The sequence below is a fragment of the Microcaecilia unicolor genome, chromosome 3, assembly GCF_901765095.1.
Source record: "Microcaecilia unicolor chromosome 3, aMicUni1.1, whole genome shotgun sequence".
Classification (NCBI taxonomy): domain Eukaryota; kingdom Metazoa; phylum Chordata; class Amphibia; order Gymnophiona; family Siphonopidae; genus Microcaecilia; species Microcaecilia unicolor.
Window position 1 is genome coordinate 7,933,270 of NC_044033.1, and position 18,484 is coordinate 7,951,753.

The 18,484-nt window shown below is 47.3% G+C and overlaps 1 protein-coding gene across 2 annotated transcripts in view; it reads left to right on the forward strand.

Moving 5' to 3' along the window:
* TMEM63B (transmembrane protein 63B) overlaps positions 1–3,744 on the forward strand; it is a 216,587-nt gene extending 212,843 nt beyond the window's left edge. For both annotated transcript variants that reach the window (XM_030195745.1, XM_030195743.1), the window contains one exon: positions 2,903–3,744. In XM_030195745.1, the coding sequence (XP_030051605.1) occupies positions 2,903–3,076 (174 nt within the window). In that variant the 3' untranslated portion in view covers positions 3,077–3,744. The remainder of the gene's footprint in view (positions 1–2,902) is intronic.
* The last annotated feature ends 14,740 nt before the right edge of the window (positions 3,745–18,484 follow it).

The following is an 18,484-nucleotide window of genomic DNA, read 5'->3' on the forward strand; positions in this document are numbered from 1 at the left end:
CAGAAGAAATGGATCCTCAGAAGCTTAGCTGAAATTGGGTGGTGGAGCAGTTGGGGGGAAGAGGGGGTGGTGGTTGGGAGGCGAGGATAGGGGAGGGCAGACTTATACGGTCTGTACCAGAGCCGGTGATGGGAGGCGGGACTGGTGGTTGGGAGGCGGGAAATACTGCTGGGCAGACTTATATGGTCTGTGCCCTGAAAATGACAGGTACAAATTCAAGGTAAGGTATACACATATGAGTTTGTCATGGGCAGACTGGATGGACCATGCAGGTCTTTATCTGCCGCCATCTACTATGTTACTATATGTGGGATAAAAGATAATTCGGAATCAATAATTATACCTAAATATCTAAAGAAGTAACTGGAATTATATTTGAATCAAGCAAAGAATCAGAGAGGGGTGTTCTGTATCATTTGGTACAATTAAGGGAGAGGGAAGATTGTAATAAATTAGATCAGATAGCAATTATGGCTAAGTACCCATAAGTTAAAACTAAATGTTAATTAAAAAAGAAGCAACGATCTTTGGTCTTGCATCACTGCAAACATTACCAATACCCCTTATGGGTGGTATTCAGATTGAAATTGTTCCTTCGTTATAGGTTCTTGGAATTCATACAAACTGTTATCAAATACATATCTCATATCTTGTTCATAAATGTTTCTTTAAATTGAAAAAACTTCGTTCAGTTCATTCTCTTCTTACGCAAGATGCCCTGAGGAAGCTTTTACATTTTTTTATTATGAGTAGTTTAGATTATCGTAACTCAGGGGCGTTCCTAGGGGGGCTGACACCCGGGGCGGATCGCCGATGCGCCCCCCCCCCCCCCCGGAACAGCATGATGCCCCCCCCCCCCCCGGGTGCAGCGCCCCCCCCCCCCCCCCCCCCCCCCCGGAACAGCATGACGCCCCCCCCCCCCCCCCCCGGGTGCACGCCGCTGGGGGGGGGGGGGGGGCCACGCACCTGCCGGCTCTTCGTTTTCATGCTCCCTCTGCCCCGGAACAGGAAGTAACCTGTTCCGGGGCAAAGGGAGCATGAAACGAAGAGCCGGCAGGTGCGCGGCCCCCCCCCCCCACCCCTTGGTACACCACTACTGTAACTCACATACACTTGAAAGATCTAAAGCATTTACAACTCATTCAAAATACTGCTATTAAATTACTTTTAGGTGCAGTTCACTGAGATCATGTCACTCCATTATTGAAACAGGAACATTGGCTACCAATCTCAGCAAGAATCCCCTATAAAATATTTGTGTTAGTTCATAAGAACCGCTCTACAGAAATTCCGTTATTTCTTTTTCGATATTTAGTTTCATACGTTACATCTCAATCTCTTCGATCTTCAAAACAAGATGTTCTTGTTGGTCCACAATTTTTTTTAGTAGTTGGTCCTTCACTGTGGAATAGTCAGAGGGGCCATTATGAGCCACTTTTAACTAAGACTAATTTTTCATTGAAAAATGTTATTTCCTTTCCTACTTTATGATTTTTCTAGCCGTTCAGCCCTTTAAAACTAGTATGGGGGGGGGGGGGGTTGAAAGGCCCCCCACCCCGCCGCCGCCCCCCCCCCCCCCCCCCCCCCCCCGGAGCTGTCGTCACCCACCTTCTACCCGGTCGGGCCCTCGCTCCGCTATTGTAACAGCGAGGGCACGCAGCACACAGCTCTACTGCTGAGCTGCCGTGGCCTTCCTTCTTTCTCTGCCTGTGTCCCGCCCTCGTGTGACGTAACGTCGTCGAGGGCAGGACACAGGCAGAGAAGAAGGAAGGCCGACGGCAGCTCAGCAGAGCTGTGTGCTGCGTGCCCTCGCTGTTTCAATAGCGGAGCGAGGGCCCGACCGGGTGGAAGGTGGGTGGCGGCGGCGACTCCGTGTGGGGGGAGCATTAGCGATGGCGGTGTCCCTCGCAAATGCGCAATAGAGACCCTCTCTGTTCCGCCCTCATCATCACGTATTGACGCGGGGGCGGGGCAGAGAGTGAGTACGACACTCGCCATTTATATATATTGATTGTAAACCGTTCAGATGTTACTGCCAATGGGGTGGTATATCAAATGGAAATAAACCTGAAACTAGCAGAGTTGTCTGGCAGGGGATGATGAGAGACATGACGACAGGTGAGATCAGAGACCTACAAGGGGGGAGAGTGATCAGGGATCAAGAGAGAATGGGCCAGGGAAGGAAGGGGTTCACCGCCTTTAAGAAGAATATTTTTCTATACTGTAGTTTAACTTTGTACTGAAGGTGTTGACTGTATTGTTACTTGGCCAAATAAATATTAGCATTTAAAATATTATGCACAGAATTCCCTCAGAAGTGAACTTTGTGGCTGATCTTCATCTCAATATAATGTGACCTGTAAATTTTTAGGAACCTGGCGGAATGCGTCCCCATTGTCGGGGCTGGGGGAGGGCTCTGGCGGAATGCATCGGGATTCTCTGGGGGGGAGGCTTCAGGTGAAATCATCAGGATTCCCCAAGGGGTTGGGCTCTGGACATTTATTTCAGTTTGGTTGGTCTAATACCTTCAAAGCCCCAAGGTAGTTTATGAGGACTCGGGCAGCTATGGGAGTAGTGTATAAATTCCTGGAGAAATCTGGGAGAGTGCATTTTAATCTCACAGGAGAGACTTTGTGGAGGGCATTGATACTCAGGAGTGTTCTGGGCAGGGCATTGGTATTCTCAGGCAGGACACTCTGGGATTATTGAGGGTGGGGTGCTCCAAGATCAGCGTTGGGATTCCCACAGGGAATCTAGAGAAGGACACTGGGATTTTTTGGTGGCAGCTCTACTGGCAACATTGGGGTTCTTGGGGTGGGGGATGATCTGGGAAAGAGCACTGGGATACTCTCTATTTTCTGGCTAGGAATAATTAACAGGAGTGTCTCTTTCTCTTCTGCAGAAGTACATTGCCCAAGTACTACAAGACTCCTCTCCAGAAGGTGATCCGGTAGATGCAGAAGAGCCTGAAGAACAAGGATCTCAGGATGAGGATCTCATCAACCCTAATAGTCTGAATGATACAGATTTCCAATCATGTGAGGACAGCTTGATTGACAATGAGATCCACCAGTAGGAGGGAAGCAGGCGGAAGAGAGCAGGAGGTGAATGGAAGCGTCCTGGACACTGCCATGGAGCAACAAGGAGCAGGGCGGGGGGGACGTGCTCATCTCCCTCCCCCTTCTTCTCCTGCTCACTCCCTCCATGTGCATGGACAGGCATGAACCAGAAGACAGACAGCCTTTATACTTACTAAACACGTCTCCTAACACTACTGAGATACGTGAGAGGAGGAGGAAGGCGAGAAGACCCTCCCTGTTGATTCCCTGCAGAGCTAGGTCTGGGAACTCAGCCTGCAGGGGAGAGAGGAGTGACCTTGTGCGGTACTGGCTGCTGTCACAGCCCCTTTTCCCCTCCACCTTCCTCCTTCTAGAATCATGTTTTAACACTAATAACTTATTAGACATTGACAGGGAGAATTACAACTCAAAGCTTTAATGAAGAGGAAATACTTAAAACCACTACTGGGAGAAACTTTTGCTCTTCTGAGCAGATAGGACCGAACTGAAACCACTGGATAGCATTCACAACTGTGCTGGTTCTGGTCCCGCTGCTCTGCTTCCCTCCGGCACATAATGCTCTCCTGTGTTTCCATGTGCAATGTACATGCAGCGTGCAGTCGTCTCTCTGTAACGTGGAGCCTGGAAGCTGGCACCTGTATTGTAATGAGCAAGGCTGATCATGGTACAAGCAGGGGCGTATCTGCGTGGGGCCTCAGGGGCCTGGGCCCCCGCAGATTTCGCCCTGGACCCCCCTACCGCTGCCAACCCTCCCCCTCCGTTGCTCGCCTACCTTCGCTGGCGGGGGACCCCAACCCCCGCCAGCCGAGGTCCGCGTCCTCCTGCCGCTGCCGGCTGCCTTTGGTGCTTTCATTTGTCCATTGAAGCTGGCGCCGATGAAAGTTTCTTTTGAGTCTGACGTCGCTGCACGTTGTACGTGCAGGACGTCAGACTCAGAAACATGAGTCTGACGTCCTGCACGTACAACGTGCAGCGACGTCAGAGTCAAAAGAAACTTTAGTTGGCGCCAGCTTCAATGGACAAATGAAAGCACCAAAGGCAGCCGGCAGCGGCAGGAGGACGCGGACCTCGGCTGGCGGGGGTTGGGGTCCCCCGCCAGCGAAGGTAAGCGAGCAACGGAGGGGGAGGGTTGGCAATGGTAGCGGCTGGGGGGAGGGGGATCGGCAATGGCGGCGGCGGCGGCGGGGGGGGCTATAATGTGCCCCCTCACTCTGGCCCTGGCCCCCCCTACCGCCGCAGTTCAGATACGCCCCTGGGTACAAGATGTTGACTAGTGACAGAAGCAGTGCAAGAAACATTCTTGAGGCACAGATGGGATTGTTACTTAGGGGTCATTGTGTATGATGTATAACACAGGCGTATACTTCCTGTGACAGCGACTCGCTTGGTACACAAAATATTATATGTTAACCCCTGGTCTTGCTTCCCACCAAGGTTCTTACCCTTAGTAGTAAAGAGAAAAGGAAACCTACTCCGTGAACGAGGGTTTTGCTGAGGAAGACTCTCTAATATATTATAAGTTCCCTACTAGGTGTGAGCCTGTACAGCAAAGTGTGCAGAAGAAATCTTGTTTGCTCGTTCCTCATCCTGTGTGTCTTCTGCATCCCAGCCAGCATGACGATCTTTCTATGCGACTACAAGACACCAGAGGATAGCAACAGGATGTGGGGACTGGAATGACGCTCACCTGGCTGGAGTAAAAAGAGGGGGAGGGGGTGAAATGAACTGTAATACCAGTATGTATTTTTTAACTTATTGCGTCTAGCGCCATTAAAAATGAAGAGTGGTGAATTGTCCCTCCTGAAGCGAGCTCCAGGCATTTTCTCTTACCGTGCTGGACAAGGCAGAATGCTGTTCTCGGCCACGTTCAGTCCTTAGGTCGGCTTCATTAGCCTGGCAGCTCACGAGTAAGGTCATGGAATTGCACTGTAGCCAGAATGGCTCGGCATCAGAACAGACATTCTGCGCCTCTCACTGTATGCAGGCTGACACAGCAAATCGTGAGGCCCAGCCAGGTCAGGATTTAAGGTTTACTTAACGCCTCAGATATCCAGTGCTAACACTACAGCCCAAGCTGACTTTCCTTCTTTATGGAGGCAATTCGCAAAATACTTGCAGAGCTTCTGGGCGTCTTCTGCCCATAGGTCTGCAAGTACTTTTTTTTTTTTTTTTAACCTGGCAGTTTCTCCCTGCTTTTCTGAAAGCTGATTTTCAAAGGGAAACATTCCCCAGAGTTTCCTTTTAAGAATTGGTGCAGGTGGGAAAATGAAGATACTTTGTACACATGTAGTTGCTGCTGCTGCTTTGACAGCAGAATCAAGGTTTGTGTAACAAGTTTATAAAATGATTCATCTCCGATTTCACTGTTTTAATACATCTCCGATCCTGCGATATGTGCTCACAGATACTAAATCTAGCAACGTATAATAATACTGATTCAATATGATAACCATAAAAGCAGTGGAGAAGATAGCCTACTTTCTTGGGAGGGGGGGGAGAAGGGGAAGGAAGTCATATTGGCAGGGGGGAAGGGAAATCAATTCAGCATTATCATTTGCAACATTTGGGGGAGGGGGGTACCAACCCCCGATGCCTTCCTCAACTACGCCTATGTTAGAAGCTAGGATGGGAAGGCATATAGGTGCATATGCTGTGCTTGTTTTATTAAGGCATCATATGCACCTGTGTGTCTTTATAGAATTACCCCACTGGAAAGCAGGCAGAGGCATTTACACCTACACCAAGGCAGGCAGCTAATACATGTTTTCTAATATAGGCATGTATCTCGCAGCTCCACTGAACCTCTGCCCTACTTGTGCACTGACTAAAAGTATGCGGTCTGCATTGTTAGAGTTTACTTTTATACACATATACCCCAGGGCAATTAAGTGCCTATTTTACACTCAAAAAAAAAGCTTAGAAAATTACCCCCATAGTGGGAAAAGGAAATGGAACTTGATATACCACCTTTCTGAGGTTTTTGCAACTACATTCAAAGCGGTTTACATATATTCAGGTACTTATTTTGTACATGGGGCAATGGAGGGTTAAGTGACTTGCCCAGAGTCACAAGGAGCTGCAGTGGGAATCGAACCCAGTTCCCCAGAATCAGAGTCCACTGCACTAACCACTAGGCTACTCCTCCACTAGCAACATTCCATGTAGAAGCCTGCAGGACGTCAGACTCATAGAAACGGAAGCCTGCGCGGCCGCGTTGCTGATGTGCAAGGGCAGGCTTCTACGTGGAATGTTGCTAGTGGAATAGCAACATTAACATTCCATGTAGAATCTCAAATAGTAGCAACAAAATCTCAATAGTAGCAACATTCCATGTAGAATCTCAACTAGGGAAAGGGAACTGGGACTTGATATACCGCCTTTCTAAGGTTTTTGCAACTACATTCAAAGCGGTTTACATATATTCAGGTACTTATTTTGTACCATGGGCAATGGAGGGTTAAGTGACTTGCTCAGAGTCACAAGGAGCTGCAGTGGGAATTGAACTCAGTTCCCCAGGATCAAGGTCTGCTGCACTAACCACTAGGCTACTCCTACTTGTCTGAAGCCTCACTGTTTGTTTTAAAGTCTTAAACTCATGTCACAGAACCTCTGAATTTTGCTACAGTGCTTTGCCTTAGCAGGGAATGGCCAGGTGGGCACAAGCTGAGTGCCCTTAACTCCCAGAGTATTAACCTGGCTTTTTATGGTAAAGACCTGCTCAAAGAGCATAGTTATAGCATTAAGAAGTCTTTGAACCTTTCAAGCTGAATTCTGTAAAGATGAAGAACTTAGACTGCTGTGTGCAAACATGTATTGAGAATCAGAGGTAATCCGGCACTATATGTTATAAACACATTAGTAAATGTGCAAAGACCAAGACCCCTCCCCCCCCCCCCCCCCCCCCCCAGACTAGTGACACTCAGAGGCATCTGAGCAAATAATACTGTGCCAAGGAGATGTCCCAGGAGGCCACAGAACTGTAAGTCCATCTTCTGTTCTGAGCAAATTGGTAGTCTAATAATAAAAAAAGGATTAAAAGTTACATGGGTAAATATGAGGTGTCATGGAGGAGTCAGTGTGATTAGTATGGAGGGAAATGATGTCTCACTAATCTGTTGAAGTTTCATGACGCTGTTGTCAATCGTATACCTGAGGTATCCAGGTGATATGTCGCTTGAATTTGCCAAACCTCAGGGAAGCCAAAAGGTGCTACAGAGGTATTGGCCAAAGCCAGAGGGAAACTTGGGGGGGGGGGGGGGCAGAAGGTAAGTCTTAACCAGTTGAAAAAGGCACCAAAAAAAATCACAGACATTTTATGGATAAAGGGTCACAATGAGGTTAGAGGAAACACTTCACTGAGAGGATGGTAAATGCCTGGAATCACCAACCATCAACGATGATAGAAACCAATACGGGGTGAAAATTCAAGCAACCCTTGGGACAGATAAAGAGCACTGTTTCTTAGGCCTCTCCATGAGGCATACCTAGCTGGATGGGTTTTAAGGATATTTTCAGTGTATAAATATAAGAGATTTATATATCATGAAAGCAATGCATGAAAATGAGTACATAAGTATTGCCACACTGGGACAGACCAAAGGTCCATCAAGCCCAGCATCTCATAAATATTGTGGCAATACCAGGATTGGGAAGTTGCAAAATTACCAATAACCGCCCTTTACAACCTTAACAGCAGAGACCAGGAAAGATGAGAAGGAGAATGTAATGTTTTGTTATAGGAAGCAAGACTTGGTGGTGCTGTAGTGGCAGGCTGTATTCCCGTAGAAATCAGTGGATTGATAGTACCCAAGACCCATCCAGCAAGACTGGACTTAGGAGGCTATTCAAGCACTAATCTCACGAGCTTATTAGAATATAACATAATGAGGTGAAGGGAGCCAGGACTACAATTGGACACTTGTGCTGATCTACCCAGGATGGTAGAGAACCAATAAGGAAGACGACAGAAAACTGACTTGGCTAAAGAGGGATATCGCACAAGTGAGGAAGCTTGTGTGGCTGGCAGCTGGGAGATATCCTTAGCAGTGTAGAAAAGAGCTGGTTGCTCTTCTTCTTTTAACAGCTATGTTGCACCGAGTGTCTAGTTCTGGACGCAACACCTACAAAAGGATATAGAAAAGACTTGTAGCATCTTAGAAAAGGGCTACAGAACAGTACAGGAACAGCATCAAAATAAGATTTAAGGATTGTTGGAGGCAATTTTTTTAAGTCTCTGCTAGCATTGCTTGTGTTCTGTTTAACAAGTCAGTGGCTGCTTCAGCGGTGGGCAATGACTTCAACCCATCATCCACATAAAAATCTCTTTCTACAAAATGCGTGGTGTCTGTGCTATACTCTTTCTCCTTCTTGGAATGTCCTGAGCCCATATGTGGTTACTGCTGGTGATGGACTGTTACGAAAGACATGGATTGTTAATGTCATGGTACCACAGTGATCTCAAATAGTTTCTGTAGTCTGGATCTATGACAAAACAGTAGAACATTTGCTGTATGTCAGCTGTTATTGCAATTAGTTATTTTCTGAAGTGAATCAGAACCCCTAATAAAGCTGTTGATCATGTCAGGCCCAGAGAGAAGTACATTGTTGAGTGAGATTCCTTGGAACCGAGCACCAGAATTGGACACAGTTCTGATCTGGCCTGGTTTCTGCTGGTGGTACACACTGGAGGTAGGTACCAACAGTCATTTATTTTTAAGGGTGGAGCTGGTTCTGCATGGTCAGCCAACATAAATTTGCATGAAATTTATGAATTGCCGCTTGATCTCTCATTTCCTCCATGAAGGTTATTGTAATGGAGTCGAGACAGAGCTTGGTCTCTATTATTTGTAAATTACGGTCTGGGCGTCCGGAATGGTAGGGGAGCCACCCAGCTGTTTGACTCTTCTTTGGAGAGTCCTTTGTTATGATTTTTAAGAACACTCTATCTTCTATGGAGAGTGTAGATTAGTCATCTTTTTTTGACGTGGAACACTATTCTGTATGTGTTCTCCCAAATCTGATGATGAGGTGTTCTGGCAGATGGCTACATGAGAACTTGGTTCTTCACAACTAAAAATCTCTTTTTGCATGTAAATGGTTGGAACATGGCTTGAGTAAGGTAGCGTGCCCATTTTCTAGGACACTTGGAGGGGCATAATCGAACACCTATCTCCATGGGCGTCTATGTCCGGAAACGGGTAAGTGAAGAGGAGGGACAGACCGAATTTTCGAAAAAAATGGACTTTTTTTTTTGTTCGAAAATACAGTTTGTACGGACCAAATGCCATGGATTTGTTCATTTCTGAGCTGGGCGTTTTTGTTTTTGTTTTTAGTGATAATGGAAACTAAAACCGGCCAGCTCAAAAACGTCCTAATCTGAGCCATTTGGTCATGGGAGGGGCCAGGATTCGTAGTACACTGGCCTCCCTGACATGCCAGGACACCAACTGGGCACCCTAGAGGTCAGTGCGGTGGACTTCAGAAACAGCTCCCACATGCATAGCTTCCTTACCACGGGTGCTGAGCCCCCAACCCCCTCCCCCAAAACCCACTACCCACAAATGTACTACCATAGCTCTTAGGGGTGAAGGGGGCACCTACATGTGGGTACAGTGGGTTTTGGAGGCCTCCCATTCACCAGCCCAAGTGTTACAGGTAGGGGGGATGGGCCTGGGTCCACCTGCCTGAAGTGGCCGCCGGTACCACTAAAAGTGCTCCAGGGACCTGCATACATGCAGGCCTCTAGGACTTGTTGCTGCTGTAGAACCTTGGCACACCAGTTGACACCTGAAGACTAATGTCTCCGAAAACGTTCTTTATTGGAATAAGCACATTTACTCACAGTTAACTGCAAATCAGAGGTTGTGCCCAACTGGCAAAGAGTCTCCCTGGTACTAAGATTAGCAGTAGGTCAGAGCTGGCAGAATGCTGTACAATGCCCACTTTCAGTAACGTGGGTAACACATGAAAGGGAGCTAAAACTGTCTTACAAAAATGGCCACTACCTCATGGACTACCGGAAACAAAACAGGGCACACTCTGACCCAGTAAGCAGGGGGGAAAGCACCATGGGAGTAGAGCCTACCAACTACCAACATCGTGAGCATTTGCCACAAGCTAGTGGAATCACGGAGCCCAATACCCTACACCCACCACAATGTGACTCTGCAGTGCGCATAACAGAAAAGGTGTCACACTCACCCGAGAGCCGCCACAGAACCAGGGAAAGGCTGTCACAGGATAGAACACATTCTGCTGTCATAGAGGTGGGTACGGCATTTGAGGCTGGCATAGGGGCTGGAAAAAAAAGTTTGTAAAGTGGGGGTTTTTTTGGTGGGAGGGGGTTAGTGACCACTGGGGGAGTCAGGGGAGGTGATCCCCGATTCCCTCCGGTGGTCATCTAGTCAGTTTGGGGCACTTTTTTGGGACTTGGACCTGAAAAAAAAGGTCCAAATAAAGCAGACCAAATTATCGTCCAAAACGCCCTTCTTGTTTCGATTATCACCTAAAGACGCCCATCTTTCCTCGGCCGATAATCACACCCCAGTCCCGCCTTCGCCACGCCTCCAACATGCCCCCGTCCACTTTGGCCGTTTCTGCGAGGGAGTGCAGTTGAAGACGACCAAAATCGGCTTTCGAATATACCGATTTGTTCGCCCACGGGAGAAAGACGCCCATCTCCCGATTTGGGTCGAAATATGGGTGTCTTTCTCTTTCGAAAATAAGCTGGTTGGTCATCTTATTCTTATGAGACAGACATCACCTACTATCACCCATTCTAAGGCGAGTTGATGGGTATATGGAGCGTCAGTTGGACCAGCACATGATCCTCGAATTCTAACCAATGTTGGCACATCTCTCCCTAACAGAAGTAGGATGTCAGCATTTGGGTCTAAAGATTGCAGGTACTTGACTACAGGCCTCAAAAGAGAGTAGTGCTTTGCAACCTCTAGTGTGGGAATTTCTTCACAGTTATCAGGTATCTGATTACACTCAATGAGAATAGGTAACTGTGTCTTGTTTCTGCCGTCCATTGCTTCTATGATATATCCACTTGCTCTTCTTGACCAGTGGCATAGCCAGACCTGATATTTTGGCTGGGCCCAGAGCTAATATGGGTGGGCACTCGAGAGAGAGAGAGAACCCATATTACCTAGGGCAATGAGGAGCCCATCCCCACCCAGAAATTCCCCAACAAATGTTAATAGAGACCACCAGCCCCAGGCAGGCGGCAGGTCCCAGCTAGCACAATTTAAAAAAAATTACACAGCACACGTCACACAATGTTAAAAATTATGATGAAAAAAAAAAGTATTTAAATTTTTATTACCGGCTCCTATTGTTGCTGGGCTCGCCGCGAAATAATGTTGAATCATGAAGAAGAACCTTCCAGGGCCAGGCTCGTGCTCCTCACCTCCGCTCCGCAATCCTGTAAAACGTGCACTGCGTGGCGTGCACGTGGTGGTGGTGGGCTGGACTGGAGTCCTGGACTGGCAGCTGAGTGGGTGCCGCCATTCATTCCAGGCAACTCCGCGCTCCGGAACTTTCATCCGATTTGGGCACATTCAGACCTACCAAAGAGGTCCCAATTTTTGAGAGGGAGATTTTTAGTACGCACCCCCAGCCCTGCCCTACTCTGTCTTGGCTCCACCCACTCTACATGACTCCACCCCCTGACACACCTTAATCCCACTGCCATTTCAGAAAATATTTTATTTAATAGTCTAATACCCTTTTCAATTAACTTTGAGAGGCCAAAACCGCCTGCCTCAGGTCAGGCAACGACATCCTCTCCTGACCTGAGGAAGGAAGTGCTGGTCTCTGAAGACTAATTAAAAGTGTTTTAAAAAATCAGTGAAGGGTATCACCTTATTATCTATTTTATGTTTTATTTGCATTTATTAACCTTCATTAGCACAGCTACCACATTGCTTTATCCTAAATTAAAAATAAAATTATTTTCGGTACCTTTGTTGTCTAGCCATTTACTTTTTCTAATTGTGTTGGTCCCAGTCTCTTGATTCTGCATTCCTTCGTCTTCTCTTAACTGTCAGGGTTTCCTGTTCATTTGTAATTTTTTTCTCCTTTTTCTTTGTTTTTTTAAATTTATTTTTCTGTCTCACTCTCTGTCCAGATTTAATTAAGTCTTACTATACATTCTTTAATTTCCCTCTTTTTACTTCATCTACCTATCCCTTTTCATCTTTTCCTCACTTTTGTTCTCCCCATGCCCCTTTCTCTTATTCTCCAGTCTTTCATTAACTCTATCCTCTCCCCCTTTCTCTCCCTATCCTTTCAGTGTCTCTCCCTCTCTGTGAATCCAGCGTCTCTTTCTCTCCCTAACCTTCCATCCAGCACCTTCCCTCTTTCTCTTTCCATCCTTCCACCTGGGATCTTGGTGTCGTCGTCGATAATACACTGAAACATTCTGCTCAGTGTGCTGCTGCGGCTAGGAAAGCGAATAGAATGTTGGGTATTATTAGGAAAGGTATGGAAAACAGGTGTGAGGATGTTATAATGCCGTTGTATCGCTCCATGGTGCGACCGCACCTTGAGTATTGTATTCAATTCTGGTCGCCGCATCTCAAGAAAGATATAGTAGAATTGGAAAAGGTGCAGCGAAGGGAGACTACTACTACTACTACTATTTAGCATTTCTATAGCGCTACAAGGCATACGCAGCGCTGCACAAACATAGAAGAAAGACAGTCCCTGCTCAAAGAGCTTACAATCTAATAGACAAAAAAATAAAAAATAAGTAAGCAAATCAAATCAATTAATGTGAACGGGAAGGAAGAGAGGAGGGTAGGTGGAGGCGAGTGGTTACAAGTGGTTACGAGTCAAAAGCAATGTTAAAGAGGTGGGCTTTCAGTCTAGATTTAAAAGTGGCCAAGGATGGGGCAAGACGTAGGGGCTCAGGAAGTTTATTCCAGGCGTAGGGTGCAGCGAGACAGAAGGCACGAAGTCTGGAGTTGGCAGTAGTGGAGAAGGGAACAGATAAGAAGGATTTATCCATGGAGCGGAGTGCACGGGAAGGGGTGTAGGGAAGGACGAGTGTGGAGAGATACTGGGGAGCAGCAGAGTGAGTACATTTATAGGTTAGTAGAAGAAGTTTGAACAGGATGCGAAAACGGATAGGGAGCCAGTGAAGGGTCTTGAGGAGAGAGGTAGTATGAGTAAAGCGACCCTGGCGGAAGATGAGACTAAAATGATAGCGGGGATGGGACGACTAAGGAGGCTAGGGCTAGGGCTTTTCAGCTTGGAGAAGAGATGGCTGAGGGGAGACATGATAGAGGTATATAAAATATTGAGTGGAGTGGAACAGGTGGATGTGAAGCGTCTGTTCACGCTTTCCAAAAATACTAGGACTAGGGGGCATGCGATGAAACTACAGTGTAGTACATTTAAAACAAATTGGAGAAAATGTTTCTTCACCCAACGTATAATTAAACTCTGGAATTCGTTGCCGGAGAAAGTGGTGAAGGCGGTTAGCTTAGCAGAGTTTAAAAAGAGATTAGACGGTTTCCTAAAGGACAAGTCCATAAACCGCTACTAAATGGACTTGGGAAAAATCCACAATTCCAGGAATAATATGTATAGAATGTTTGTACGTTTGGGAAGCTTGTCAGGTGCCCTTGGCCTGGATTGGCCGCTGTCATGGACAGGATGCTGGGCTCGATGGACCCTTGGTCTTTTCCCAGTATGGCATTACTTATGTACCTATTACCCTCTCCCAATCCTTCCAACCATTGTCTCCCTCTACTCCCCTTCCTTCTACCTTTTCCATTCAGCATGTCCTCTCTCCCCCCCCCCCCTCCCCCCCATCCTACCAGTGGCTTTCCTCTTTCTCTTCCTACCCTTCCATCCAGCGTCTTCCCTCTTTCTGCTCCCTCCTTCCAGCATTTTCCCTCTTTCTCCCTCCTTTCATCCAGCATTTCTCCATTTGACCAGCTAAGGTCTCCCCCAGTTTCTCTCCAGCAGCTTCTCTCTCTTTCTCCTGCCATTTTCCATGTCCCCTCCTCTCCCCCATCTTTCTACTCATCTGTCTCTCTCTCTGTACCCCTCTTCCATCTAGCATCTTCCCTCTTTCTGCCCCTCCTTCTAGCATTTTTCCTCTTTCACCCTCCTTTCATCCAGCATTTCTCCTCTTTGTCTCTCCCTCTGACCAGTCAGGGTATCCCCCTTGTTCCCCTTCCTTCTCCCCAGCAGCCTGTCTCTCCCCTGCTCTTTTCCATGTCCCCTCTTTCTCTGGCTCTCTCCTGCTCTTTTCCATGTCCCTTCTCTCCCCATCTCTCTCTGGCTCTCCCCTCTTTCTCTCCCCTGCTCTTTTCCATGTTCTCTCCCCTGCTCTTTTCCATGTTCTCTCCCCATCTCTCTCTCTCTCTCTGGCTCTCCCCTGCTGTTTTCCATGTCCCCTCTCTCCCCATCTCTCGCTTTCTCTCTCTGTACTCTCCAGCGTCCTCTTCTTTTATTTTCTCTCCCCTCTGCTCTCTCGGACACCCTTCCCCTACCAGCCACGTTTCCTCTCTCACTCTGGCCCTCTGAACCAGGAGCAGCAGCAGCGTCAACACAAGAAGAAAAACAAGCGCGGGGCCTCCCGCAGCAGCCTTCAGTCATGCGCTGTCGGCTCTCCCATCCTCTGCCCCCGCCGACATCAATTTCCCATTCCAGGGGCAGAGGACAGGCAGAGCCGACAGCGCATGCCTGCAGCGGCGCAGCCCCACGCGTGTTTTTCTTCTTATGTCGGCTAAACTGAAGTGGCGGCTCGGCAAAGCGCCTGTTTTTGTTCCTGCTGCTGCTCAGGAGAGAAGCGGCGTGCAAAAGTGGAGTTCAGCAGGAGACCGGGAGATGACCCGCCAAAGCGGGATGCGGGAGACTTGGCAGGTCTGCCCTGGAGGACTCAAGACAGATCAGCTGATCTGATGTGCAGCAGCGCGACCATGATCGGTGTTGTCGAGTGAGGCGAGCTGAGCGCAGTGCTGCTTCAAATTTCAGCGCTCCTGGAGGGAAAGTGGCTGGGCCCCTCCTCTCCGTGAAAAAAATACTTCCTGACATTTTTCTTGAGTCTGCCCCCCTTCAATCTCATTTCATGTCCTCTTGTTTTACCACCTTCCCATCTCCGGAAAAGGTTCATTTGCGGATTTATACCTTTCAAATATTTGAACGTCTGTATCATATCACCCCTGTTTCTCCTCTCCTCCAGGGTACACATGTTCAGGTGTGCAAGTCTCTCATACGTCTTGTAACACAAATCCCATACCATTCTTGTAGCTTTTCTTTGCACCGCTTCAATTCTTTTTACATCCTTTGCAAGGTACGGCCTCCAGAACTGAACACAATCCTCCAGGTGCGGCCTCACCAACGACTTATACAGGGGCATCAACACCTCCTTTCTTCTGCTGGTCACACCTCTCTTTATACAGCCTAGCAACCTTCTAGCTACAGTCATCACCTTGTCACACTGTTTTGTCACCTTCAAATCCTCAGATACTATCACCCCAAGATCCCTCTCCCCGCCCGTACCTATCAGACTCTCCCCGCCTAACACATATGTCTCCCGTGGATTTCTGCTCCCTAAGTGCATCACTTTGCATTTCTTCGCATTGAATTTTAATTGCCAAACCTTAGACCTTTCTTCTAGCTTCCTCAGATCCTTTTTCATGTTTTCCACTCCCGGGTGTCCACTCTGTTACAAATCTTAGTATCATCCGCAAAAAGGCAAACTTTACCTTCTAACCCTTCAGCAATGTCACTCACAAATATATTGAACAGAATCGGCCCCAACACCGATCCTTGAGGCACTCCACTACTCATACAGTGGTGGAAATAAGTATTTGATCCCTTGCTGATTTTGTAAGTTTGCCCACTGACAAAGACATGAGCAGCCCATAATTGAAGGGTAGGTTATTGGTAACAGTGAGAGATAGCACATCACAAATTAAATCCGGAAAATCACATTGTGGAAAGTATATGAATTTATTTGCATTCTGCAGAGGGAAATAAGTATTTAATCCCTCTGGCAAACAAGACCTAATACTTGGTGGCAAAACCCTTGTTGGCAAGCACAGCGGTCAGACGTCTTCTGTAGTTGATGATGAGGTTTGCACACATGTCAGGAGGAATTTTGGTCCACTCCTCTTTGCAGATCATCTCTAAATCATTAAGAGTTCTGGGCTGTCGCTTGGCAACTCGCAGCTTCAGCTCCCTCCATAAGTTTTCAATGGGATTAAGGTCTGGTGACTGGCTAGGCCACTCCATGACCCTAATGTGCTTCTTCCTGAGCCACTCCTTTGTTGCCTTGGCTGTATGTTTTGGGTCATTGTCGTGCTGGAAGACCCAGCCACGACCCATTTTTAAGGCCCTGGCGGAGGGAAGGAGGTTGTCACTCAGAATTGTACGGTACATGGCCCCATCCATTCTCCCATTGATGCGGTGAAGTAGTCCTGTGCCCTTAGCAGAGAAACACCCCCAAAACATAACATTTCCACCTCCATGCTTGACAGTGGGGACGGTGTTCTTTGGGTCATAGGCAGCATTTCTCTTCCTCCAAACACGGCGAGTTGAGTTCATGCCAAAGAGCTCAATTTTTGTCTCATCTGACCACAGCACCTTCTCCCAATCACTCTCGGCATCATCCAGGTGTTCACTGGCAAACTTCAGACGGGCCGTCACATGTGCCTTCCGGAGCAGGGGGACCTTGCGGGCACTGCAGGATTGCAATCCGTTATGTCGTAATGTGTTACCAATGGTTTTAGTGGTGACAGTGGTCCCAGCTGCCTTGAGATCATTGACAAGTTCCCCCCTTGTAGTTGTAGGCTGATTTCTAACCTTCCTCATGATCAAGGATACCCCACGAGGTGAGATTTTGCGTGGAGCCCCAGATCTTTGTCGATTGACAGTCATTTTGTACTTCTTCCATTTTCTTACTATGGCACCAACAGTTGTCTCCTTCTCGCCCAGCGTCTTACTGATGGTTTTGTAGCCCATTCTAGCCTTGTGCAGGTGTATGATCTTGTCCCTGACATCCTTAGACAGCTCCTTGCTCTTGGCCATTTTGTAGAGGTTAGAGTCTGACTGATTCACTGAGTCTGTGGACAGGTGTCTTTCATACAGGTGACCATTGCCGACAGCTGTCTGTCATGCAGGTAACGAGTTGATTTGGAGCATCTACCTGGTCTGTAGGGGCCAGATCTCTTACTGGTTGGTGGGGGATCAAATACTTATTTCCCTCTGCAGAATGCAAATAAATTCATATACTTTCCACAATGTGATTTTCCGGATTTAATTTGTGATGTGCTATCTCTCACTGTTACCAATAACCTACCCTTCAATTATGGGCTGCTCATGTCTTTGTCAGTGGGCAAACTTACAAAATCAGCAAGGGATCAAATACTTATTTCCACCACTGTATTTCCCTCCGAGCGCATTCCATTTACCACCACCCTCTGGCGTCTGTCCGTCAACCAGTTCCTAATCCAGTTTACCACATCAGGTCCTATTTTCAGCCCATCAAGTTTATTTAAGAGCCTCCTGTGGGGAACCGTGTCAAAAGCTTTGCTGAAATCTAAGTAGATTACGTCAATAGCATGTCCATGATTCAATTGTCTGGTCACCCAATCAAAGAATTCAATGAGATTCGTTTGGCACGATTTCCCTTTGGTAAAACCATGTTGTCTCGGATCTTGCAACTTATTTGCTTCTAGGAAATTCATTATCCTTTCCTTCAGCATCGCTTCCATTACTTTTCCAATAACCGAAGTGAGGCTTACCGGCCTGTAGTTTCCAGCTTCTTCCCTATCACCACTTTTGTGAAGAGGGACCACCTCCGCCATTCTCCAATTCCTCGGAACCTCTCCCGTCTCCAAGGATTTATTAAACAAATCTTTAAGCGGACCCGCCAGAACCTCTCTGAACTCCCTCAATATCCTGGGGTGCATCCCGTCCGGTCCCATGGCTTTGTCCACCTTTAGATTTTTAAGTTGTTCATACACAGTCTCTTCCGTGAACAGTGCTCTATCCACTCCATTCTCATATGTACTTTTGTCAGTCAATTGTGGTCCTTCTCCAGGATTTTCTTCTGTGAAAACAGAGCAAAAGTATCTGTTTAGTAAATTTGCTTTTTCTTCATCATTTTCTACATAGCAGTTTGCAGCATCTTTTAGTCTCACAATTCCCTTTTTTGTCTTCCTTCTTTCACTAATATACCTGAAGAAATTTTTGGCACCCCTCCTTACCTTTCTAGCCCTTTGTTCTTCCGCTTGCGATTTCACCAGACGTATCTCTCTCTTGGCGTCTTTTAGTTTCATCTGGTATTCCTCTCTGTGTTCCTCTTCTTGAGTGTTTCTGTACTTCAGGAATGCCAGCTCTTTAGCCTTTATTTTTTCAGCCACTTGCTTGGAGAACCA